Here is a 27,852-nt window from a genome sequence, read left to right on the forward strand (position 1 = left end):
GCCCGCCTTTTGTCTGTGGCCATCCCACTGCTTGTTCCTGCATGTTGCGCTGCTACACCTCCCTTTTCCTCTGTGCTGCTTTCCTTACTATGAATGTCACCTTGCCAGGTTGGGTCAGTGACTTCATCGTTCACCTCCTCGTCTTCCATATACGCATCCTGGACCTCCTTCTGACTTGCTGGCAATTGTGTCTCATCATCGTCATCCACCTTTTGCGACCGTAATTGCACTTTTCTACTGTTGCATTCATGTGACCATGGCTGCTCAAATATTTGGGCATTGCTACATGCGATCTCCTCTTGCCCAACTTGAAGTGGGCTGGGCGAGAGGCCCTAATCTATTAATGGGAAAGTGATCAGCTCTTCGTAGTGTCCAAGTGTGGGATCTCTTGTCTCCGGGCACTCGGAATGGTGGGAGAAAGGAGGATCAGGTTGAGGAATATGTGGTCCAGACTCACGGCTATTGAGACTGAACCGTGTGGTAGATAGGGTGGTGCTGGTTACAAACTGAGTAGAAGCATTATCTATTTATCTGCTATCCAACTAACAACCTTTTCACAATGGCCTGGCTTCAAGAGTGGTATTCCGCAGCTCCCTAGAAATTGGGACAGGAAGCTAGGTCGACATGATGTGGGTGCTTGTTGTGCTCCCTCAGCAGGCACAATTTCATCTTGCCCACGGCCTCGGTCTCTGTGTGCACCATCAGCATCACGTCCACTTCCCCATCCATTGCCATGCGCCTTGCCCATGTTAAATGAACTTTAATATTTGTCACATTGCCAAAAATGTCTGTATTATTACTGCAGTAATATAGGATGAAGTCTGATGACCACGGATTTAGGCAGTGACCTGAGATACAGAAATGCTTCCAGGGGACTTCCCCATGCTGTTCCCATGTCATTTTAGCACTTTACAGGATGTGTCTGATCATGTTTCACACACCACATGGCAAGATAAGGTGGTAAAACGTTAAAATTACATTTACAAGTGAATGTATTTTTCACCGTTGAAAGCAATGCAAAGTGTAAAAATGAATCAAAATCGCTACGTGTGAACGTCAACGTGTGAAGCGCTGCAAAGAAACTGGCTCACATGAGGACCGCCCCAGGAAAGGAAGACCAAGAGTCACCTCTGCTTCTGAGGATAAGTTTATCTGAATCACCAGCCTGCGAAATCGCAGGTTAACAGCAGCTCAGATTAGAGACCACGTCAATGCCACACAGAGTTCTAGCAGCAGACACATCTCTTCAACTACTGTTAAGAGGAGACTTTGTGCAGCAGGCCTTCATGGAAAAATAGCTGCTAGGAAACCACTGCTAATGTCAGGCAACAAGCAGAAGAGACTTGTTTGGGCTAACGAACACAAGGAATGGACATTAGACCAGTGGAAATCTGTGCTTTGGTCTGATGAGCCCAAATTTGAGATCTTTGGTTCCAACCACCTTGTCTTTGTGCGATGCAGAAAAGGTGAACGGATGGACTCTACATGCCTGGTACCCACCGTGAAGCATGGAGGAGGAGGTGTGATGGTGTGGGAGTGCTTTGCTGGTGACACTGTTGGGGATTTATTCAAAATTGAAGGCATACTAAACCAGCATGGCTACCACAGCATCTTGCAGCGGCATGCTATTCCATCCGGTTTGCATCTAGTTGGACCATCATTTATTTTTCAACAGGCCAATGATCCCAAACACACCTCCAGGCTGTGTAAGGGCTATTTGACCAAGAAAGAGAGTGATGGGGTGCTACGCCAGATGACCTGGCCTCCATAGTCACCAGACCTGAACCCAATCGAGATGGTTTGGGGTGAGCTGGACCGCAGAGTGAAGGCAAAAGGGCCAACAAATGCTAAGCAACTCTGGGAACTCCTTCAAGATTGTTGGAAGACCATTTCCGGTGACTACCTCTTGAAGCTCATCAAGAGAATGCCAAGAGTGTGCCAAGCAGTCATCAAAGCAAAAGGTGGCTACTTTGAAGAACCTAGAATATAAGACATATTTTCAGTTGTTTCACACTTTTTTGTAAAGTATATAATTCCACATGTGTTAATTCATAGTTTTGATGCCTTCAGTGTGAATGTAGAATTTTCATAGTTATGAAAATACAGAAAAATCTTTAAATGAGAACGTGTGTCCAAACTTTTAGTCTGTACTGTATATTGGGCTCGTTATTCGGGTCGAGTACACGAGTATTACGATTTGTTCGACCTGAGCAACGAGCACCTGAGCATTTTAGTGCTCGCTTATCAATAATGGCTACAGCATTACAGTGACTGGCAGACAATTCCTGCATGTTCATCTGCTATCTAAAAAGCACCAAAAATGCGGGACTGGGACCCGAGCTCTCGCCCAATCAATCCAAAAATACTCGTCGAGCACCGAGCCTTTCGACCACTCTGATGCTCAGGTAAATATCGAATAGTGGCGAGCATGCTCGATCATCACTGTTTTTCTATTGTGTCAAATACTTATGTCATGCAATAAAATGCAAATTAGTTATGTAAAACTCATACAATGTGATTTTCTGTTTTTTCTTTTTAGATTATGTCTCTCAAGCTGTGTGCCCACGATGCGTTTTTTAAGCATTTCCGCAGCGGCAAAAACGCTGCAGAAACGCTTAAAAATGCATGGTAGAAGGCCTGCCATGTTCCCCAATGATAATCCGCATGTGCTGTGCACATGCTGCGGAAATTTCCGCTGCGGGTTATCATTGCGGAAAAAAACGCAGCACTACCAATTATTTTGCGGAAGCGCTGTGTTTTCCTCACCATTGACTTGCATTGGAACGCTTGGAGTCCGCATCACTGCATCTGTACATGCGCAATCCAAGCGTTTCAATGTGCGGATTTACCATAGAACCTGTGAAAAAAAGAATAAAATAAAAAATAAATATTATATTTACCTTCTGATGGCCCCCCGTGTGCTTGTCTTAGCTTGCCGGCAAGCCAGGACTGAGCGAAGCTAGACTCCAGGGGAAATCAGAAGGTAAGTATACATTTTTTTTTTGACATTCTTTGGGGTCACATTATATAAATCCATGCAGTTTGCATGGATTTATATAGTGTGACCAAGTTGTAAAGCACTTTCCAAGTGATGACAAAATCGCTTGGAAAGCGCATGTCAACCCGCATGCGGAAATGCATGTGAAGAATGCTTCACATCCGCATGTCCCTGGCAGGAAAAACGCATGTACAATCCACATGTGTTTTTTCTGCCACGGAGATGCAGAAATGCTCAGGAAAAAATCCGGAGCATTTCTGCATCGTGGGCACATAGCCTCACAGTTGAAGTGTACATATGATAAAAATTACAGCTCTCTCCATTCTTTGTAGGTGGGAAAACTTGCAAAATCGGCAGTGTATGATATACTTATTTTCCCCACTGTAGTTAACAAAATTGGTTCACTTGTAGGGTGTAGGGGTTTCCCCAGTTTAGTCACATCAGGGGCTTTGAAAATGCGACATGGCATCCGCTATCTATTCCAGCCAATTTTGCACTCCAAAAGTTAAATGGTGCTCCTTTCCTTCCGAGCACTGCCATGTATCCAAACAGTATTTTTCCACCACATATTGGGTATCATTGTACTCTGGATAAAGTGCACAGCAAATTTTATGGTCCATTTGCCCTTGTGAAAATGAAAAATTTGGGGCTAAAGCAACATTTTTGTGGGAAAAATAAAAATTTTCATTTCCTCCATCTACATTTTTTAAAATTCTTGTGAAGTTCCTAAGGTGTTAATAAACTTCTTGAATGTGGTATTGAAAACTTTAAGGGGTGCAGCTTTTAAAATGGTGTCACTTTTGGGTATTTTATGTCACATAGCCCCTTGAAGTCATTTCAAATGTGATGTGATCCCTAATAAAAGAAGGTTTTGTAAATTTTGTTGGAAAAACGTAAAATTGCTGATAAACTTTTAATTTTCTAACAAAAATAAATATGCTTCAAAAATATTGCTGTAGTAAAGTAGACATATAATAAATATTATTTACTATCTATTTTTGCAGTGTAACTATCTGATTAAGGGCATAAAAATTCAAAGTTTAAAAACGGCAACATTTACTTTTTTTTTGTCAAATTATCGATATTTTCATAAACACAATTCATATCGATCAAAATTTACCACTATCATGGAGTACCACGTGTCACGAAAAAACTGTCTCAAAATCACTGGGTGATGTAACACTTACTAAGATACAGGCTATCAGTTCTATAAACTCACAATTTTATCTGCTGCATATCTGCCAGTTGTCAGACTGCTAAGCTTTGTATGTACAGTCCCAAACCAGACCAACAGCTTTGTGTGTCTGGGAATAAAACTGCTAATCAGTTGAGGAGGCAGTGATATAGAAAGATCATAAATATGGAAGACTGCATGGCAGCAGAGTTACTATTCCGCTAGTAATAGTCTCTATCTGATAAAACAGTGATTTTATCAAGACTACAGCATTCATCCCAGTAAGTGACACATCACTGGAGTCAGGGTCTTTGTCTCTACACTATGCTGCTCTCAGATTAGGTGGCAGAAACCTGGTGACAAATTCCCTTTAAAACATTACAAGTAGAACTCAAGTAATATTTCTATACTATGATTGTCACTGTTCTTACCTTAAATGATATTTCATACTGCTCCCCTCCCCAGATTTCTAAACCAGGATCATAGCCTCCTAATTCCCAAAACCATTTTCGATTAACTGCAAACAATCCGCCAGCCATAACTGGAGACCTAAGGTACAAAAAACATAGAAACAAGTTAGGTAAAAGCAATGTATTCACAAAAAAGTAAAAAAATTAATTTTGTTTGGTTGGTGCAAATGCTTTCAAGTGGGTAGAGGGATAAATCATTCTACACTGTGTGAAGAATTATTAGGCAAGTTGTATTTTAGAGGATTAATTTTATTATTGATCATCAACTATGTTCTCAATCAACTGAAAATACTCATAAATATTAGTGTTGAGCCACCCCCATAGTGTTCGGGTTCGGTTCGTCGAACACCAGGATGTTCGTGGAACTGTTCGTCGAACACCTTAGAACTAGTGTTGAGCCACCCCCACAGTGTTCGAGTTCGGTTCGGTTCGTCGAACACCCGTGTGTTCGCCGAACTGTTCGTCGAACACCTTCGAACACCGTTAAAACCAATGGCAGGCAAACAAAAACACATAGAAACATATAGAAAACACCTTCAAAGGTGTCCAAAAGCTGACAAACTGCTCAGAAGACACAACTAACACATGGAAAAGTGACAAGTACATATAGTCATGCGAAAAGAAAAGAGGTGGAGGAGTAAAAGGAGGGGGAGACACAGATATAGGCATGTCATGCCCTTCTAAAATCCAAAAAGTGAGAAGCCGACACGTTCAGTCCGCTCCTGCCCGTGCCACCTCCGCGTCGCCGGGTTTGTGCCAGAGCCGCGGTGAACCCTGACGGCCAGCCCCCCTCTCTCAATACTGGTGCCTGTCCGCTGGTGGGTCGAGCGAGCCCCCCTGTGGTGGAGGCAGCTCTAAGCTTTTTCATTTAAATTGTCTCTCTAATTTGAATGAATACACTTTAAATCCATTTACAAGGATCTATTGGAGGGCAAGTCTCATGCCAGCAGCCGCGTAATTCCAGCTCCAGTAGCGTCCACTAAAGCTGCTGCAGTTAAAAAGCTTTTAAAAGGATCGAGCTCGGCTGTCCACCGCAAGGCATCCTACTGCCAGTCCCAGCCCCTATGCCTTGGGGTGCCTCCTGATGATCTTCACTGAGTATCCAGTGGTCCCGAAGCATTTCCTTTGAAAAAATTAAGTGTCCAAACTACAGGTGGTGTAGCTTGCTTAACAGCCGGGATAATCCGCTGACTAGCAGACACTGCTACTAGGCACAAAGTTTTTCCTGGGCTAGATGCAGTTAAAAATTTGTAATTAGATACTCTCGTTGGATGCTGAGAAAGCATTCCATAGAGTCTCCTGGCACGCCATATATGATTCTCTTAAAAAGCTTGGGGTAGGGGTCTAGGGGACCCTTCTATAGCCAAAATCACGGCCCTGTATCGCAATACGTCACCTAGGCTGAAGATAAATGGAACTGTAGCACCCTGAGGGCTCGGTTGCTACAGAGGTATTGCACCTCACCCAGAGGTGTGATATCTCACTCTCAGGTAAGGATGTAGTGTGGATCAGGACCCGACACCTGCATGAATTACACCACATTGCCGTGGGGCAGGGCAACCAATATGCCCCTGAGATGGGCACGACAGTCCCTGTCCCTGGCTGGAGTGGGGGAGTGGGAACACTGAGGAAGGGGAACCCTGTAGTGCAGGAGCAGGGAGGAAGCAGTTCCTGGGTGCATTGAGAAGGGAGTATAAAAGGTGGGCACCATCTTAGTTCAGTGCAGAGAAGTCTGAGCAGAAGTGGCAGGGAGCAGGGGCTCTGCATGAGCTCTGCTCCGGAGGCGGGCCTAGTAACAGAGGCCCAGGCCTGGAAGAGGGAGAAGGAAGGAAGAGGAGCGGAGAAGGCTCCAGGAACGAGGAACGGAGGGATCCCAGGGGTGCGGACGGGCGAGTCGCCACCGCACGCCCGAATCCACCTGCGTGGAGGGGTCAGGACAAAGGGGGAGACCGGTCCCCGAAACTAGTGGAGGCAGGAAACGACCCTCAGCTAGAAACAGGAGGCTGTGACATTTTATGTGGCGCAGGCCCTCGCTACACCCGCTAGGAAGGCACCACATAGGGTCAGGGAAACTGGCGCCAAGTTTACCAAGAGGAGGCCCGAGGCAGCCAGACAGAAGGGTTGGTAAGAAAGGCCAGACAAAGGACACACAAAGGGGGTCCTGTGAAGCGCTCCAAAGTTATCTGGGAGTTGTCTGAGCCCCTCACCTGGTGAGCACAGTACGACGTGGGCAGCCGTTACCTGCAGACGTGGTCTGGATAATAAGAACTGTGAGTAAAGGCCCTGGACTGCATCACTGACTCCGTGTCGTTACTGCTGCTGCCCTGCACCATCACCCCCATCCTCCGCATACACTGCCCTGAGGCTATACTCCTCCCGTGGGGAGTTATGCTACGCTCTGCTGCACCCACAACACCAGCCTCAGCGGTCTGCCCTGGAGCGGCGGTTCACTCTGACCGCAATCCACGGGTGGCGTAGTCGGACATTTAAACATCAAAACCACATAAATAGTTCCGCCACTGGTTTGACCGCCCTGAGCCACGGAACCGGGTCGCCGCCACGGAGACTACAACCACCAGCATCCACCAAAAAGGGTCCGGCTCCTGGTGTCCCAAGGCCCAGGGGGCGCGTCAGAACATTTTCATCACCTTTCACAATCACCAATGGGACAAGGCAGGGATGTTCTCTGTCCCCTCTCTTATACATCCTAGTGACGGAGCACCTGCTCTCATCAATTCGCCATAACCCCAATATTAGGTGGATTGAGGTGGAAGGCACCGAGTACAAGTGCTCTCTATTTGCTGATGATGTCCTAGTATATATCACTCAATCACATATATCCATCCATGCTGTTATGGCTGAAATAGATCACTTTGTTACATGGTCAAATTTTAAAATCAATGCAGCGAAGTCTGAGGCCCTCGATGTCTCCCTCCCCAAATCCATATAGGATTCCATCCAGTCCAACTTTCCCTTTGCCTGGCCCTCACAGGGTATCAAATACTTAGGAATTCCTATTCATAGAGACCTCTCCCATCTATGTTATCTTAATTTTGGGCCCTTTATTGAACAACTCCATACAGACCACGGTTGGCAAGTTAGAACTGTAAGATTCACTACGTGAACCACTGGTGTTTTGTGGAAAAGCACATGTACACTGTGTTCCAAATTATTATGCAAAAAGTGTTTAGGAGTGATAAGGGAAGAATTTGTTTGTTTGTCAGTTAAACTCATTAATGGTGATGTGTGTCAGGGCTCTTTATATCACTAAGCAATTGCAGACACCTGTGCTAATTAGTTTTGCAGGTGTGTCCAATGAAAGGCAAGACTACTTAAGAAGGCTGTCTCACATTATTAAGCAGCCTACATTTTCTGCCAAAATAGGAAAGAAAAAGGATGTGTCGGCTGCTGAGAAGCAACAAATTGTGGAGTGTTTAGGTCAAGGCATGACTACAATCGACATTGTGCGATGATCAGGATGAAGTGTCTTGGCAATCAAGAAGTATGTAGCTGATTCACATTCAGAACCTTTGGAGCATCATTAAAAGGAGTGTCTATGATGGCGGGAGGCAGTTCACATCTAAGCAACAGCTCTGGGAGGGTATTCTGTCCTCATGCAAAACAATTGAAGCAGAAACCATCCAAAACCTGACAAATTCAATGGACGAGAGAGTTCAGAAGCTCCTTTCGAACAAGGGGTCCTATGTGAAAATGTAACATCACCTAGAATAAAGTTTTGAGTTGAAAACTGTTTGATTTCAGTTTCTAACAACGTGCTAATGCTTATAATTTCAAAAATGACCATTTTTTTGGTCTTTATTAAATTGAAAAGGTTGATCGAAAAGTTTGGGGGATCTAAGAGTGTGGCAACCCAGTAGTCATGATTACTTCTAATTCTGACAATATGAGGGTCATGCTGCAGGTAGTGCAGCAAGAAGGCACTTATGTGTCTTGCGCATCTCGGAGCCCCAAAATTATTTTCCGGGCTAGATGCAGCTAAAAATTATTATTAATTTTAAATCTGGTGAAGCTTTAGTATAGATGGCCTAATAGGATCAGTGCTGCACACTGCTATAAAGCCCAAATTATTTTCCAGTCAAGATACAGATAAACATGATTAGTAATTTTAAATCTGGTGGAGCTTATTATAGATGGCCTAATAGAATCAGTGCTGCACACTGCTACAAAGCCCAAATTATTTTCCAGCCAAGATACAGACAAACATGATTAGTAATTTGAAAGCTTAAAACGGTTGGTAGGGTGATTTTAACCAATCATCAAGCTTTTACTCTCCCCAGGATGACACAGGGGTAGAAAAGTCGTTTCGGATCCATGATTTGTTCATCTTTATGAACGTGAGTCTGTCTACATTATCAGTGGAGAGCCGCGTGCGCTTATCTGTCAGCACACCACCAGCAGCGCTGAACACACGTTCAGACAGAACGCTGGCTGCGGGGCATGACAAGATCTCCAAGGCGTAAGTGGCTAGCTCCGGCCATTTATCCAGATTGGAAGCCCAAAAAGAGCAAGGGTCCAGTGACACAGTCATGGCTTCAATGTTTACTTGGAGATACTCCTGTACCATCGTCTCTAGGCGTTGACTATGTGTCAGACTTCTTGTCTCCTGTGGCCTTGCAAAGGATGGGCTAAAAAAGTGGTGAAATGATTCCGCAAAATTGATGTTACCAGCAGATACTGTGGTTCTGTTACGGTTTGAGTGCTGAACACTTGACGATCCCACGGTTGGCAAGTTGGAACTGTGAGATTCACTTAGTGCACCACTGGTATTTTGTGGAAAAGCACATGTAAGATTCTGCAACAGTCTCTGCTGATACTCCTGCATGCGTGCATCCCTTTCTATGGCAGGAATAATTTCTGCAAATTTACTTTTGTACCGGGGATCTAGCAGTGTGGCAACCCAGTAGTCAGGATTATTTCTAATTCTCACAATTCGAGGGTCATGTTGCAGGTAGTGCAGCAAGAAGGCACTCATGTGTGTTGCGCATCCAGGAGCACCAAGTCCCTGTTGTGTTGGTGGCGAGGTAACAATCATGCTTCCTTCCTCTGTCCTCTCCCCCCAACCTCGCACAACAGAAATGTGATCAAGGTCTCCCTCATCTGATGAGTCTTCCATCAGTTCGTCCTCCACTTCTTCCTGGGCTCCTGCACCTTCCTCACTAGTTTGGCTGCTACCATGCGCCCTGGTAAAACCATCTCCCCCACCCTCACATGCCTGCCGCCTTGGTGCTGCCGACCGTCTGGACCTTGCAGATGTTAGCCCTTCCGCATACAACTCCTCCTCCTCTACTTCCTCCACCTCCTCTTGTGCCACCACCTGACTCCGAATTCTGTTTAACATGTGCTCCAGCATGTAAATCGCCGGAATAGTCATGCTTATAATGGCATCGTCAACACTAAACATCTTCGTCGCCATTTCAAAACTGTGCAGAAGGGTGCATAGGTCCCTGATCTGAGACCACTCCTCCAGCGTGATTTGCCCCACCTCTGGATCTCGTTGGCCCAGGCTATACGTCAGAACGTATTGCACCAGGGCTTGTCGGTGCTGCCACAGTCGCTGCAACATGTGCAGAGTTGAATTCCACCGGGTAGGCACATCGCATTTTAGCCGGTGAAGTGGCAGGCCCAACGACTTCTGTAGAGATGTAAGTCGCTGAGCTGCGGGATGCGAACGGCGGAAGTGAGCACACAGCGACCGTACCCTCTGCAGAAGTCCATCTAGTCTGGGATAGTGGGCTAAAAATTGCTGGACAACCAGGTTCAACACGTGAGCCATACAAGGCACGTGTGTGACATTGCCCCGGCGAAGGGCCGCACCCAGGTTTGCAGCATTGTCGCACACGGCCTTCCCTGGTTTCAGGTCCAGTGGAGACAACCATTCATGAAATTGGTTCTCCAGAGCTGACCACAACTCCTCAGCTGTGTGACTCACATTTCCCAGACATTTCAATGTAAAAACCGCCTGATGACGTTGAGCCCTACTGCCAGCAAAGTAAGGAGTTGTGCAGGATCCCTTCTGCGCAGTTAGAAAGCTTGTGGCATGACCAGACAGGCTTTGGGTGCAGGTGGAAGACCGAGAGGAGGTTGAGGAGGCAGAAGCAGTGGAGGAACTTTGACATAAAGAGGATTGACGCACAACTAGTGGGGACGGCAAGACTTGGACAGCAGCCCCTTGTTCTGCTGTCACCATAGTTACCCAGTGCCCAGTCAGCGACATGTAACGCCCCTGTCCATGCCTACTCGTCCAAGTGTCTGTGGTGAAATGCACCCTGTCACACACAGAGTTTCTCAAAGAAGCGGTGATGTTGTGTGCGACATGCTGGTGGAGCGCAGGCACACCTTTCTTTGAGAAGTAGTGCCGACTGGGCATCTGGTACTGGGGCACTGCGACGGACTTAAGGTCTCGAAAATCCTCTGTGTCCACCAGGCGGAAAGGCAGCATTTCTGTAGCCAAGAGCTTGCAGATGGTGAAATTCAACCTCTTAGCTTTCTCATGGCTAGGAGGAAATGGTCTTTTACTTGTCCACATCTGAGGGACCGAGGGCTGGCTATTGTGCTTAGACGGGGTTGATAAGGGTGTCCCCGGCAAACTGCCGGTCTGTGAGGAAGATGCAGGCGGACATGTTAGGTTGCCTTGATCCAAAGGTGGTGCTATCGATGTCAGACAGCGCTCAACACCAGCTGGTGTTACCACCTCCAAAGAAAATGATGACCTGCCAATCACGCTGGCTGTTGCGGTTAAAGAGGTGGCAGGTCTGGGCCCCAAAACAGGTGTGACTGCTGTCCCCCCAGTCACAGAGCATGAAGAGGCCGCGGATGCACAAGATATGGCAGACGGTGGTTGGCCCGGCCGGCTAGGCCGCATTGTAGCACACTGAGCTTCCCACTGCAACTTATGCTTCATGTCCATGTGCCGGTTCATGCATGAAGTACTCAAACTATGTATTTTTTGGCCTCTACTTAGCTTTTGCTGACAAATGTTACAGATAACACGAGTTGGGTCATCTTTATCGATCTGAAAAAATGCCCAGGCTATGCAAGGCTTAGCACCCATGCGACCTGAAGAGCCACCACGACTTGTGGTGAGAGGCAGAGTTGTGTTTGAGGATGCAGTTGTTGACGTGCTTCCAGTACTACGTCTCTGTCCAGGAAGGCGCAACCTGACCTCGTCGTCACTAGCATCTTCCTCCACCTCCTCTGCTGACCTCATCTCTTGGCTGACTGTGGGTTGACAGTAAGTGGGATCTCCAACCTCATCATCATCACCCTGTGCGTTATCACACCCGTCGTCCTCAGAGCCAACCTGTTCCTGCCCTGACAAAAAACTAAAGTTGTCGCTCCAATCAGGTATTTGAGTCTTATCATCGTCTTCCTCATTGTCTCCACCAACAGGAGTTACAGTTTGGGAATGAGGGTCTACATTATGGTCAGAACCTTCTGAGTCTGGTCCTGGATCCGACTCATAAAGATTCTGGGCATCAGTGCAGATCATTTCCTCGTCTGGATTCACAGAAGCGCTGGAGTCGACCTCTGATTCCCAGGCTATAGTATGAGTAAACAGCTTTGCAGACTCAACCATCTGTTCTACCTCATACTCAGACGGGCAGCTGGAGATTTGGGAGCTGTGAGGAAGCAAGTGCGATTGGGGTGACACCTTTGAGGACTGGAGTATTTGTGATGTTGAAGTTGATGTGGAGGAGAGCCCACTTAAAGGAGCACTTGATATCCGTTGAAGCACCTGCTGTTTTTGTGCCTCATCTGGAATTTGTAGCGATTGGCGTAGCCGTAAGAAAGGGATCTTATCTCATTGTCCGCTAAAAGAAGTAGACATTTTAGTTTGGCTGTAAGATGGTCTTTCTTCTGCCGATGTTACTGTTGCTTTAACACCTACCCCACGGACACAACCTTTTTTCCCCTTCCCAACACGCCTATTCCCCTTTCCACCAGCAGCAGGCCTTTTTCCACTCATTTTGGTGGTTAACTAATTCACAACTCTGGAGTTGTTTGCACAAAAAAACAATGGATTGGAACCGAGCAGAGCTGAGTGGCCAAACTGTGGTATTAGGCCAAAACTATTGGCTGGGTTAGATGCAGAAAAAAATTATATTCAATTTGCAACCTGATGGAGGTCAGTATAGATGGACTAATAGAACAAGTCCCACACACAGCTAGAAGCCCAATATTTTTTCAGAGGTAGATGCAGAAAAAAATATATTCAGTTTGCAACCTGATGGAGGTCAGTATAGATGGACTAATAGAGAAAGTCCCACACACTGCTAGAAGGCCACATATTTTTTCAGAGGTAGATGCAGAAAAAAATATATTCAGTTTGCAACCTGATGGAGGTCTGTATAGATGGATTAATAGAACAAGTCCCACACACAGCTAGAAGGCCAATATTTTTTCAGAGGTAGATGCAGAAAAAAATAAATTCAGTTTGCAACCTGATGGAGGTCAATATAGATGGACTAATACAACAAGTCCCACACACAGCTAGAAGCCCAATATTTTTTCAGAGGTAGATGCAGAAAAAAATATATTCAGTTTGCAACCTGATGGAGGTCTGTATAGATGGATTAATAGAACAAGTCCCACACACAGCTAGAAACCCAATATTTTTTCAGAGGTAGAAGCAGAAAAAAATATATTCAGTTTGCAACCTGATGGAGGTCAGTATAGATGGACTAATACAACAAGTCCCACACACAGCTAGAAGCCCAATATTTTTTCAGAGCTAGATGCAGAAAAAAATTATATTCAATTTGCAACCTGATGGAGGTCAGTATAGATGGACTAATAGAATGATGCTATGCCCAAAAGATTTTACTTCACTAGGTGCAGTAAAAAAATTGGTATTCTATATACAGGTGGTATATCTTGCAACACAGATAGGCTACTCCACTGACTAACACACTCTGCAATAGGCCAAAAAGGATTAGCTTTGCTAGATTCAGCCAAATGCTGTGAAAAAAACTTGCACCGCACTGGCACAGACCTGCCTGGCAAAAACTGATAGGAACTGATGTAACCTAGTCCTGAAAAGGACTCCAATTACAATTAGTCTTTACTCCCACAATCTATCTATTTAAGAGCACAGACCTGCCTGATAAAAGTCGTAGGAAATGCTGTAACCTAGTCCTTAAAAGGACTGCAATCACAACTATTCCCTACTCCCAAGCTATCTGTAGATTTGTGCGAAAATTGGCTTGAAATTAACAAGGTATAGCGCACACAGCAACAGCGGTGCCGTCTAACACGCAGCTGCAGCAGTGAGAAAATGGTGGCGACGGGGAAAATGGCTTGGTCTTATAGGGCAAGGACATGTGACATACACTGCCAATGACACATGCCCTTGCTTGTGTGAAAAAAAGCACTTCGCTCCGTGTGTGCGCTGCTGATAGGCTGACAGATTGCACCTCCCCACTGTAAATGCGGGAAAGAGAAAAAAAAATGGAGATCTTCATTGTTCCTGCAGAGATCCATCCCCTGCCCCTCCCCCCACCCCGCTGTACACTCAAACTGCGTATTAACATTAATTTTCATCATTACTGAGAAAAAATCCAGTTATGATTTTGGTGCACGAACAGTTATCGAACATAACCTCGAACAGCCGAATTTTTCTCAAATTGTTCGTGTTCGCCGAACGGCTCGAACACCGCCCAAAACAGCTCGAATTTGAGATTGGCGAACAGTTCGAGTAGAACAACGCTCATCTCTACTTAGAACACCGTCGAACACCGTCGAACACCATTAAAACCAATGGCAGGCAAGCAAAAACACAGAGAAACACATGAAAACACCTTCAAGGGTGTCCAAAAGCTGACAAACTGCTCAGAAGACACTCTCTTTAAAAAAGCCGGCCGGCAATTCATCAGCGGCATACACCGGTAAACGACAATTTAGAACAGAAAGAATATAGCATCACACATAGATTAGATAGATAGAAACATGTCAGTCACATATTTAAGAATCACAGTGACAGTGTTGGTTACTGTACTTGTCATTTAGTGTTATAGGATTTATTAAAAAAAATAATAGTGTTTTCATGCACCGTCTCTTTAAAATAGCCGGCTGGCAATTCAGCATCGGTACCCGAAAATTTAAAACAGAAAGAATAGAGCATCACACATAGATTAGATACATAGAAACATGTCAGTCACATATATAAGAAGTACAGTGATAGTGTTGATTACTGTACTTGTCATTTAGTGTTAAAATAAAGGAATTATTTAAAAAAAAATGGCATGGGGTTCCCGGTAATTTTAGTCTCTAGCGCAGGTTAAGCAGACGGCTGGGGCAGATGTTTGAAACCTGGAAAGGGCATAATACCCACGGAGCTTCCCAGGCTGCTAATGTCAGCCCCCAGCTGAATACCTAGCCTTTACTAGCTATTAAAATGGGAGACCCCAAAAAATATGACGTGGGGTCCCCCCTATTTTAATAGCTAGCAAAGGCTAGGCAGACATCTGGGATCTGATATTAATAGCCCAGGAAGGGTGCCATGAATATTGGCCCCCTCCCAGGCTAGAAACACCAGCCGTCAGCCGACCCAGAAATGGCGCATCCATAGGAAGTGCCAATTCTGGCACTTAGCCTCGATCTTCCCACTGCCCTGTAGTGGTGGCAGTGGGGTAATAGGGCTAGGGTTGATGTCAGCTCATAATGCCAGCTGACATCAAGCCCAGGTTAGTAATGTAGAGGCGTCTATAAGACACCCCCATTGCTAACTTCATAGTCAAAGTTAAAAAACACACAAACACCCAGAATGAAGTCCTTTAATTGAAATAAACACACAATTCTTTATTGTTCTAAATTAAACCATACTTACCATCACGCCCATTCCAGCTGAAGCCAATGTCTTCTTCAATAAAAGTAAAATAATAAAGCAACATCATCCTTACCTTTCCATGGTTCCCACGACAGATTTAGCTCTGCTACATTCACATGACAGGCTGGATCGCAGCTGAAAGCTGCCATCCTGCTTGCCATGCCGCAGACACTGAGAAGCGCAGGCATGCTTGTGCTCCTCAGTGTCTCGCTGTGATGGCATAAAGATGAGCAGAGGTCATGTCCAATGAACTCAGCTCCCCTCATGCACGTCACTGACAGCGTGGGAAAATTCTTCTGTGCTTGCAGTCAGTATGAGAGAATTCTCCTGCTGAAGCTCTGAGCGCAGGAAAATTTTCCCACGCTGTATGTGACGTGCATGAGGTGAGCTCATGTCCAATGAACTCAGCTCACCTCATGCACGTCATTGACAGCGTGGGAGAATTCTCCAGTGCTCAGCTCTTCAGCAGGAGAATTCTCTCACGCTGACTGCAAGCTCAGAAGAATTTTCCCACGCTGTCAGTGACGTGCATGAGGTGAGCTGAGTTCATTGGACATGACCTCGGCTCATATTTATGCCATCACAGCGAGACACTGTGGAGCACAAGCATGCCTGCGCTTCTCAGTGTCTGCGGCATGACAAGCTGGATGGCAGCTTTCGGCTGCGATCCAGCCTGTCATGTGAATGTAGCATAGCTGAAGCTGTTATGGGAACCATAGAAAGGTAAGGATGATGTTGCTTTATTATTTTACTTTTATTGAAGAAGACATTGGCTTCAGCTGGAATGGGCGTGATGGTAAGTATGGTTTAATTTAGAACAATAAAGAATTGTGTGTTTATTTCAATTAAAGGACTTTATTCTGGGTGCTTGTGTTCTTTTTTAACTTTGACTATGGGGTTAGTAATGGGGGTGTCTTATAGATGCCTCTCCATTACTACCCTGGGCTTGATGTCAGCAGGCATTATAAGCTGACTGTAACATACCTGGCGGCGTCCTTGCATGGTGGTCCATCTCCCACTGTGCAAGAGCGCGCACTTGATCTCCAGTCCAGAATGTCTCTCTGGCTTCCCTCCTTGCTGTCTGTTTGTCTGTTTTGGCTGCATAGGGCGACGCCCGCTGAACTTCCTGTTTCTTGTACCTTCTGCGGACACGCCCCTGTTGCACCTTCAGCCTATTGCTGTCCATCTTTGGGTATTTATACCACCTTCTTCCTCAAGATGGCGCCTGAGCATTGTGTCCTGTCAGTCGGCTTTTTGTCTCTGACATGCCAGGTCCTATCCTGTTTTCCTGCCTGTTTTCCAGTTCTGTGTCTGAACTGTGGTCTGTTCTTGTGAACATGCTTCTTGCCTGTTCTTTCGCCTTCTAGGGGCCGTATTCCTAGATCTGCCTGTCTGTGCCTTGCGGTATCTGTTCCCGTCTGAACAGAGTCCTGTTTGTGTCCCTGCCTTGCGGTATCTGTTCCTGTCTGAACTGAGTCCTGTCTATGTCTCCTGCCTTGCGGTGTCAGTTCCCGTGTCTGAACTGAGTCCTGTCTGTGTACTCTTGCCTGCTGCCTTTCCTGGAGGCTGTATTTCCAGGCCTGTCTGAACACGCTCCTAGCCTGTTCCTCCCGCCTTCTAGGGGCCGATTACCTAGATCCGTTCCTGTATCTTGTCTGTCCTGTCTGAACACGCTCCTTGCCTGTTCGTCCTGCCTCTCTGGGGGCCGTATTCCCAGACCCGCTCCTGTATCCCGCTGCAGTGTCGGTCTCTTTCGTACACTCAGTTCCAGTCTGAACTCTCTCCTATCCGTTACCTGTTTTGCCTCTATGTCCGTTCCTTTCCTTTTTTTGCAGAGTCTGAACTCGTACCTAACTCCTGCTTGTTGTCTCTGTACTCCCGTTTGTGAGTTTGTGGTCCACTTGCTACTTCACTGCAAATACCCTGTGGGTATCTGGCTCTGCCTTTCCCTTCCTGTCTGTTCCGTGTGAACAGAGCCCTGTCCGTCCTGCTCTGACTCCTTGCTCACTGCTCCGGCAGCCTTGCTCCGCTCTGACCCTTTTGCTCACTGCTCCGGCAGCCTTGCTCCGCTCTGACCCTTTTGTTCACTGCTCCGGCAGTCCTCTCCTGCCCTGCTTCTGCCCACTGCTCCGGCAGTCCTGTCCTGCCCTGCTTCTGCCCGCTGCTCCGGCAGTCCTGTCCTGCCCTGCTTCTGCCCGCTGCTCCGGCAGACCTGTCCTGCCCTGCTTCTGCCCGCTGCTCCGGCAGTCCTGTCCTGCTCTGCTTCTGCCCGCTGCTCCGGCAGTCCTGTCCTGCCCTGCTTCTGCCCGCTGCTCCGGCAGTCCTGTCCTGCCCTGCTTCTGCCCGCTGCTCCGGCAGTCCTGTCCTGCCCTGCTTCTGCCCGCTGCTCCGGCAGTCCTGTCCTGCCCTGCTTATGCTCGCTGCTCCTGCAGCCCCGTCCTGCTCTGTTCTTGCCCACCGCTTTGGGCATTCCCTCTCTGCTGTGGTTGTCTACCGCATCTGCGGTTCTGTGACCCAGTCTGTACTGGGTCTTAACCTTTCTGTGCTCCAGCCCGTCCTTTCGGCCAGTACCTCCCTGCCTGCATACTCGCCTGTATCCACCCATCTGCATACCTGCCGTGTTTGCTTACATCCACCAGTCTGTGCCATCCTAACCTGCCTGTTCCAGTAATCCCAGTGTGGGTCAACCCCCGTGTCCGGAGTTTGACCTGGAGTAGCACCTGGTCCCTCTGCCCGGTTTCTCCCTGGTGCACTGGCGTCGTATGCCGTCGTGCCACCTTGGTCGGATCGGCCAGATACTTAGTCACGCCCCTCCAGGCACTCTCCGGTCCATGGTCCAGTGGAACCACAACACCCGCACACGCCAGTCAGTCCGGGCGTGTGCATAACAGCATGCTCAGGCCATGGTTCCCGTTGAGCCCCACGGCCTTCGCTCTCTGAGAAGTTTTCCAGCGAATACATGCATTAAAAATAAATAATTTTTTTTTTTTTTTCTCAGCTGAGTCCCAGGCGAATTCCGCACCCGTCCAGATGGATCTATCTGCTCTCGTTCCTGCGGATCCGCCACGTTACTATGGGGATCCAAGACAAAGTTGTGCATTTGTGGAGCAATGCATGCTACACTTCAAGTTCTACCCTCTATGTTTTCCCACCGATCGGGTTAAGGTGGCATTCATTATGTCTTACCTGGCGGGTGATGCCTTGGAATGGATCAACCCCCTATATGAAACACAGGATCCGATCCTCCTGGACCTAATGGCCTTCCTGGTGGCCTTTCTAATGGTCTTCGATGATCCTAACCCGGAGGCTCCTGCTGAAGGTTCACCTCCCAATATCCCGGAGCAGCCCCGATGGGTAATGTGTGTGGGTAGCGCAATAGTCCTCCAGCCCAATGAGACTACTGCCCACCCAGAATCCTCACAGGGTGACTACGCTTTCCGGAATACTTCTCCCAACCTCAAGAGGCAGTCCAGACATGCTAGACGTAGAGGCAAGCCGTCATGCCAGGGTCTGTCCTCCCTGAGACCTCCTGACCCCAACCTTGAAGTCCCTACTGAAGCTTCATCTCCCTGTATCCTGGAGAAGCCCCAACGGGTAATGTGCATGGGTAGTGCTCCGGTTCTCCTGCCCGAAGAGACTTCTGCCCATCCAGACTCCACACAGGAGAACTTCCTGCACCCGGCATCAGATGCTTCACCCACTTTAACTGGTGTGCATGTCCAAGGATGCTCCAAAGCTGTGGTTACCTCTGAGTCTGTGCACCTCTACTACCTGGCGGAGGACCCCCTGTTGCCTCCTGAATCCTCCGGGATACCACTCGATGACAAATGGAGAGAGACTTCTCTACACTCGGTACTCGATACTTTGTCTACTTCGTCCTGTGAGCCTGACAATCGGTACCCCAAAGTGGTAGTTACCCCCGAGTCTCTACACCCCTCCGACCAGGCGGAGGACCTCCAGTTGTCTCCAGAACCCTTCGGGGTGCTACCTGGTAGCGAAAGGACAGAGACTCTCCTATACTCTGTACCTGATACCTCGCTCGCTTCGTCCAGTGAGTCCAACCTAGTGTACTCCGAAGCAGAGGTTACTCCCGAGTCTCTACACCCCTCCGACCAGGCGGAGGACCTCCAGTTGTCTCCAGAACCCTTCGGGGTGCCACCTGGTGGTGAATGGACAGAGACTTTCCTATATCCTGGATCTGATACCTCGCTTGCTTCGTCCAGTGAGTCCGACCTAGTGTACTCTGAAGCAGATGTTTTCTCTGAGCCTCTGCACTCTTCTGACCCGGCGGATGACCTCCAGTTGTTTCCTGAATTTTCCGGGGTACCACCAGATAACAAAGAGACAGTGACTTTTCCTCATTATGTACCTGATAACCCATCTATTTCTTCCTGTGAGTTTGACAAGATGTACCTCGAAGCAGAGATTACCCCCAAGTCTCTGTCCCCCTCCAACCCGGTGAAGGACTTCCAGTTGTCTCCTGTACCCTCTGGGGTGCCACCTGAAAATATGTGGAGAGAGACTTCCTTGTGTGCTGTTCCTGGTACTCCACCCGTTTCGTCTGTTGCTGAGGATGGCTGGATAGGAGGTAGCATCCTAGCTAACCAGATGAGATCAATTTTTCCTGTGGACAGTGGAAGTGATCTCCTTGAAGTGAACGACTGGTCCTCGAATTCCCTGCGTAAGATTCTGGCAGGCCTGAAGAAGAGGGGGCGTAAGGGGGGGGTACTGTAACATACCTGGCGGCGTCCTTGCATGGTGGTCCATCTCCCACTGTGCAAGAGCGCGCACTTGATCTCCAGTCCAGAATGTCTCTCTGGCTTCCCTCCTTGCTGTCTGTTTGTCTGTTTTGGCTGCATAGGGCGACGCCCGCTGAACTTCCTGTTTCTTGTACCTTCTGCGGACACGCCCCTGTTGCACCTTCAGCCTATTGCTGTCCATCTTTGGGTATTTATACCACCTTCTTCCTCAAGATGGCGCCTGAGCATTGTGTCCTGTCAGTCGGCTTTTTGTCTCTGACATGCCAGGTCCTATCCTGTTTTCCTGCCTGTTTTCCATTTCTGTGTCTGAACTGTGGTATGTTCTTGGGAACACGCTTCTTGCCTGTTCTTTCGCCTTCTAGGGGCCGTATTCCTAGATCTGCCTGTCTGTGCCTTGTGGTATCTGTTCCCGTCTGAACAGAGCCCTGTTTGTGTCCCTGCCTTGCGGTATCTGTTCCTGTCTGAACTGAGTCCTGTCTATGTCTCCTGCCTTGCGGTGTCAGTTCCCGTGTCTGAACTGAGTCCTGTCTGTGTACTCTTGCCTGCTGCCTTTCCTGGAGGCTGTATTTCCAGGCCTGTCTGAACACGCTCCTAGCCTGTTCCTCCCGCCTTCTAGGGGCCGATTACCTAGATCCGTTCCTGTATCTTGTCTGTCCTGTCTGAACACGCTCCTTGCCTGTTCGTCCTGCCTCTCTGGGGGCCGTATTCCCAGACCCGCTCCTGTATCCCGCTGCAGTGTCGGTCTCTTTCGTACACTCAGTTCCAGTCTGAACTCTCTCCTATCCGTTACCTGTTTTGCCTCTATGTCCGTTCCTTTCCTTTTTTTGCAGAGTCTGAACTCGTACCTAACTCCTGCTTGTTGTCTCTGTACTCCCGTTTGTGAGTTTGTGGTCCACTTGCTACTTCACTGCAAATACCCTGTGGGTATCTGGCTCTGCCTTTCCCTTCCTGTCTGTTCCGTGTGAATAGAGCCCTGTCCGTCCTGCTCTGACTCCTTGCTCACTGCTCCGGCAGCCTTGCTCCGCTCTGACCCTTTTGCTCACTGCTCCGGCAGCCTTGCTCCGCTCTGACCCTTTTGTTCACTGCTCCGGCAGTCCTGTCCTGCCCTGCTTCTGCCCACTGCTCCGGCAGTCCTGTCCTGCCCTGCTTCTGCCCGCTGCTCCGGCAGTCCTGTCCTGCCCTGCTTCTGCCCGCTGCTCCGGCAGTCCTGTCCTGCCCTGCTTCTGCCCGCTGCTCCGGCAGTCCTGTCCTGCCCTGCTTCTGCCCGTTGCTCTGGCAGTCCTGTCCTGCCCTGCTTCTGCCCGCTGCTCCGGCAGTCCTGTCCTGCCCTGCTTCTGCCCGCTGCTCCGGCAGTCCTGTCCTGCCCTGCTTCTGCCCGCTGCTCCGGCAGTCCTGTCCTGCCCTGCTTGTGCTCGCTGCTCCTGCAGCCCCGTCCTGCTCTGTTCTTGCCCACCGCTTTGGGCGTTCCCTCTCTGCTGTGGTTGTCTACCGCATCTGCGGTTCTGTGACCCAGTCTGTACTGGGTCTTAACCTTTCTGTGCTCCAGCCCGTCCTTTCGGCCAGTACCTCCCTGCCTGCATACTCGCCTGTATCCACCCATCTGCATACCTGCCGTGTTTGCTTACATCCACCAGTCTGTGCCAGCCTAACCTGCCTGTTCCAGTAATCCCAGTGTGGGTCAACCCCCGTGTCCGAAGTTTGACCTGGAGTAGCACCTGGTCCCTCTGCCCGGTTTCTCCCTGGTGCACTGGCATCGTATGCCGTCGTGCCACCTTGGTCGGATCGGCCAGATACTTAGTCACGCCCCTCCAGGCACTCTCCGGTCCATGGTCCAGTGGAACCACAACACCCGCACACGCCAGTCAGTCCGGGCGTGTGCATAACACTGACATCAACCCCAGCCCTATTACCCCACTGCCACCGCTACAGGGCAGTGGGAAGAGCGAGGCTAAGTGCCAGAATTGGCGCATCCTATGGATGCGCCATTTCTGGGGCAGCTGACGGCAGGTGTTTCTAGCCTGGGAGGGGGCCAATATTCATGGCACCCTTACTGGGCTATTAATATCAGCCCCCAGCTGTCTGCCTAGCCTTTGCTAGCAATTAAAATAGGGGGGACCCCGCGTCATTTTTTTGGGGGTACCCATTTTAATAGCTAGTAAAGGCTAGGTATTCAGCTGGTGGCTGATATTAGTAGCTTGGGAAGCTCCGTGGGTATTACCCCCTTCCCAGGCTTCAAACATCTGCCCCAGCCGTTTGCTTAACCTCCGCTAGAGACTAAAATTACAGGGAACCCCAAGCCAATTTTTTTTTTAATAAATCCTTTATTTTAACACTAAATGACAAGTACAGTAATCAACACTATCACTCTACTTCTTATATATGTGACTGACATGTTTCTATGTATCTAATCTATGTGTGATGCTCTATTTTTTCTGTTATAAATTGACGGGTACCGATGCTGAATTGCCAGCTGGCTTTTTTAAAGAGACGGTGCATGAAAACACTAATATTTTTTTTAATAAATCATTTAACACTAAATGACAAGTACAGTAACCAACACTGTCATTGTACTTCTTATATATGTGACTGACATGTTTCTATCTATCTAATCTATGTGTGATACTCTATTCTTTCTGTTCTAAATTGTCCGTAACGGTGTATGCCGCTGCTGAATTGCCGGCTTTTCATGTTTCACTTTGAGCACTGTTCCCATCGATTTGGGCAACCACTGTAATGCCACAACCACCATGGCTGTGGCATTACAGTGAGTGGCAGACAATCCCTGCATGATTGGTGCTCTATATAGCGCAAGACATGCAGGACACGCTTTTGGTGCACGAACAGTTATCGAACATATCCTCGAACAGCCGAATTTTTTGCAAATCATTTGCGTTCGTCAAACGACTCGAACACCGTCCAAAACAGCTCGAATTTGAGATTGGCGAACAGTTCTAGTCGAACACCTCTCATCTCTAATAAATATCCAAGCTTAATATTTTTGGAAGTTGGAGTTTTTTCTTTTGGATTTGGTTGTCTTAGGAGGATATCTGTTTGTGCAGGTAACTATTACTGTGCAGAATTATAAGGAAACTTAATAGAAACCAAATATAATGCCATCTCACTTGTTTATTTTCACCAGGTAAACTAATATCAGTGCACAAAATGTAGAAATACACATTTCTGACTTGCAAAACAAAAACCAAAATAATTAGTGATCAATATAGCCACCTTTCTTTATGATGACACTCAACAGCCTTCCATCCATAGATTCTGTCAGTTGCTTGATCTGTTTTCGATCAACATTGCGTGCAGCAGCCACCACAGCCTCCCAGACACTGTTCCGAGAGGTGAACTGTTTTCCCTCCCTGTAGATCTCCCATTTTATGATGGACAACAGGTTCTCTATGGGGTTCAGATCAGGTGAACAAGGGGGCCATGTCATTATTTTTTCTTCTTTTAGACCTTTACTGGCCAGCCATGCTGTGGAGTAGTTGGATGCATGTGATGGAGCATTGTCCTTCATGAAAATCATGTTTTTCTTGAACGATACCGACTTCTTCCTGTACCACTGCTTGAAGAAGTTGTCTTCCAGAAACTGGCAGTAGGTCTGGGAGTTGAGCTTCATGCCATCCTCAACCCGAAAAGGTTCCACAAGTTCATCTTTGATGATACCAGCCCATACCAGTACCCCACCTCCACCTTGCTGAGTAGGAGTGGAGCTCTCTGCCCTTTATAGATCCAGCCTCTAGCCCATTCATCTGGCCCATAAAGAGTCATGCTCATTTCATCAGTCCATAAAACCTTTGAAAAATCAGTCTTAAGATATTTCTTGACCCATTCTTGACGTTTTATCTTATGTTTCTTGTTCAAAGGTGGTCATTTTTCAGCCTTCCTTACCTTGGCCATGTCCCTGAGTGTCGCACACCTTGTGCTTTTTGATACTCCAGTAACGTTGCAGCTCTGAAATATGGCAAAACTGGTGGCGAATGGCATCTTGGCAGCTTCACCCTTGATTTTCCTCAATTCATGGACAGTTATTTTGCGCCTTTTTTGGCCAACACGCTTCTTGTGACCCTGTTGGCTATTTGCCATGAAACGCTTGATTGTTCGGTGATCACGCTTCAAAAGTTTGGAAATTTCAAGACTGCTGCTTCCCTCTGCAAGACATCTCACAATTTTGGACTTTTCAGAGTTCGTCAAATCTCTCTTCTGACCCATTTTTCCAAAGGAAAGGAAGTTGCCTAATAATTAAGCATACCTTATATAGGGTGTTGATGTCATTAGTCAACACCCCTCTCATTACAGAGATGCCCATCACCAGATTTACTTAATTGGTAGTTGGCTCTCAAGCCTATGCAGCTTGGAGTAGGACAACATGTATAAAAAGTATCAAAGTGATCAAAATACACATTTGCCTAATAATTCTTCACGCGGTGATAGAATACATAAAGCCTAAATGTCATTACAAGCTTTGTGTCCATGTGCATGAACTTTTACACTGACAATGGACAAATCAGTGGAGTCAAGCAAAAAGTTACTGTTACAGAGTTATATAGGTTGACATAAGATAAACAGTACATCCATCAAGATCATCCTTATTGAATTTCCTAGAATGATTACAATAAAAGTCTTATCTCAAAATATCTTAGTCAACTCTTGCCAATGGATGATATAAAATGATTCCTATTGCTGATATTATTAATATAAAATACTAAAAATACAATTTGCTTTAAAAAAGTTTTTTCAAAAAAAACTACAGACAATGGCACTATGGTAACTCACATTCATAGTAATATATAGATATAAATTGCATCTCTTAAAAGATTTTTGCAAAAGCGTCAATAAAAAAGTTATTCTTCGACTTTTCATGGCTGTTAATAGAATAAACCCCTCCAAGCTCCAGCCACTAAAGGTAGCGTTTTGGAAGCAGTCAAGAGTGACTTAGGTATGCTGTTTCTGCAATTTCTATAAAAAAGAATGTGAGTTGCAGAAACATCATAATAATGCAAACTAAGCTGTTTGCCTAACTCCAAAGTTCTTCTTTATTATAAATTATTAGGAGCTTTGTGTCTAAAGCAGAAAAAAATATTTATATACAGTAAAGACCAAAAGTTTGGACACATCTTCATATTTAAAGATTTTTCTGTATTTTCATGACTATGAAAATTGTACATTCACACTGAAGGCATCAAAACTATGAATTAACACATGTGGAATTATATACTTAACAAAATAGTGTGAAACAACTGAAAATATGCTTTAAATTCTAGGCTCTTCAAAGTAGCCACCTTTTGCTTTGATGACTGCTTTGCACATTCTTGGCATTCCCTTCAAGAAGTAGTCACTGGAAATGGTCTTCTAACAATCTTGAAGGAGTTCCCAGAGATGCTTAGCACTTGTTGGCCCTTTTGCCTTCACTCTGCGGTCCAGCTCACCCCAAACCATCTCGATTGGGTTCAGGTCTGGTGACTGTGGAGGCCAGGTCATCTGGCGTAGCACCCCATCACTCTCCTTCTTGGTCAAATAGCCCTTACACAGCCTAGAGGTGTGTTTGGGGTCATTGTCCTGTTGAAAAAAAAATTATGGTTCAACTAAACGCAAACCGGATGGAATAGCATGCCGCTGCAAGATGTTGTGGCAGCCATGCTGGTTCAGTGTGACTTCAATTTTGAATAAATCCCCAACAGTGTCACCAGCAAAGCACCCCCACACCATCACACCTCCTCCATGCTTCACGGTGGGAACCAGGCATGTAGAGTCCATCCGTTCACCTTTTCTGCGTCGCACAAAGACACGGTGGTTGGAACCAAAGATCTCAAATTTGGACTCATCAGACCAAAGCACAGATTTCCACTTGTCTAATGTCCATTCCTTGTGTTCTTTATCCCAAACAAGTCTCTTCTGTTTGTTGTCTGTCCTTAGGAGTGTTTTTCTAGCAGCTATTTTACCATGAAGGCCTGCTGCACAAAGTCTCCTCTTAACAGTTGTTGTAGTGTTGTTTCTGCTGCTAGAACTCTGTGTTTCATTGACCTGGTCTCTAATCTGAGCTGCTATTTCCGAGGCTGGTGACTCGAATAAACTTATCCTCAGAAGCAGAGGTGAATCTTGGTCTTCCTTTCCTGGGGAGGTCCTCATTTGAGCCAGTTTCTTTGTAGCGCTTGATGGTTTTTGCAACTGAACTTGGGGACACTTTCAAAGTTTTCCCAATTTTTCGGACTGACTGACCTTCATTTCTTAAAGTAATGATGGCCACTCGTTTTTCTTTACTTAGCTGCTTTTTTCTTTCCATAATACAAATTCTAACAGTCTATTCAGTAGGACTATCAGCTGTGTATCCACCTGACTTCTGCACAACACAACTGATGGTCCCAACCCTATTTTTAAGGCAAGAATTCCCACTTATTAAACCTGACAGGGCACACCTGTGAAGTGAAAACCATTTCCGGTGACTACCTCTTGAAGCTCATCAAGAGAATGCCAAGAGTGTGCAAAGCAGTCATCAAAGCAAAAGGTGGCTACTTTGAAGAACCTAGAATATAAGACATATTTTCAGTTGTTTCACACTTTTTTGTTAAGTATATAATTCCACATGTGTTAATTCATAGTTTTGATGCCTTCAGTGTGAATGTACAATTTTCATAGTCTGGAAAATACTGAAAAATCTTTAAATGAGAAGGTGTGTCAAAACTTTTGGTCTGTACTGTATATATATATATATACATATATATATATATATATATATACAGTATATAAATAGAAAAAACAGGTAGCAGCACAAACTTGAGCAGATTTTGAGTGCAACACTTCCTGAGTAATGCGGTTGTCCAACGCAAAATACATAAATGGAAAAAATCAGGCAGCACTCCAGTACAAGGAAAAATTGTGGACTTTAATCCAGCATCAAGTTGAATTTATTCAACTGAAATTCTTCTTGAAAATACAGTCATGGCCAAAAATGTTGGCACACTTGAAATTGTAATTGTTTCAGGTAATGATTAATGAAGTATTTCTCCCAGAAAATGATTGCAAATACAAATGTTGTGTTATACACATGCTTATTTCCTTTCTCAGTATTGGAACAACAAAAAAAAACCCAGAAAAAAAGACAAATTGGACATCATTTCATACAAACCCCCAAAAATGGGCCGGAAAAAATTGTTCCAACATTTTTGGCCATGCCTGTACAAAAAATCCACAGTTTTTGAGAATACAGATTTTTGTAAGTTTACTTTGCTGGTCGCCATTTTGCTCAATGACTTGTTTTAAAAAATGTATGCTCACCAATCCGTCTCCTCTGCTGCTCACTGTCCACCATATAATGAAACCCTGCTCTGATCTCACTGTAGAAGGATTACAAGTTGCCTCAGTACAGTAGACATAAGTGTGATTACTGACATTCTCAGTAATTAGGAGAGCTGATAGAAGGGTTTGTAATGTGACACACTAAACTCAACTATACTGCTCCTCCCCCAAACACTGACTCATGCAGGAGGTTAGACCAGGAGATCAGGGCTGTCTGTCATTATACATGTCACATACTGATAAATTTGTTTTAAGCTATTGTGGGAGCATGTTCTTTTTTTCCTTTTGAATGTTGCTGCCTG

At 46.4% G+C, this 27,852-nt stretch overlaps 1 protein-coding gene across 2 annotated transcripts in view; it reads right to left on the reverse strand.

Moving 5' to 3' along the window:
• GALNTL6 (polypeptide N-acetylgalactosaminyltransferase like 6) overlaps positions 1 to 27,852 on the reverse strand; it is a 3,351,701-nt gene that overhangs the window by 641,726 nt on the left and 2,682,123 nt on the right. For both annotated transcript variants that reach the window (XM_073656298.1, XM_073656306.1), the window contains exon 7: positions 4,604 to 4,721. In XM_073656298.1, coding sequence (XP_073512399.1) covers positions 4,604 to 4,721 — 118 coding nt within the window. The remainder of the gene's footprint in view (positions 1 to 4,603; positions 4,722 to 27,852) is intronic.

The sequence above is a fragment of the Phyllobates terribilis genome, unplaced genomic scaffold, assembly GCF_046119375.1.
Source record: "Phyllobates terribilis strain yellow unplaced genomic scaffold, ASM4611937v1 Scaffold_1__5_contigs__length_1240528914, whole genome shotgun sequence".
Classification (NCBI taxonomy): domain Eukaryota; kingdom Metazoa; phylum Chordata; class Amphibia; order Anura; family Dendrobatidae; genus Phyllobates; species Phyllobates terribilis.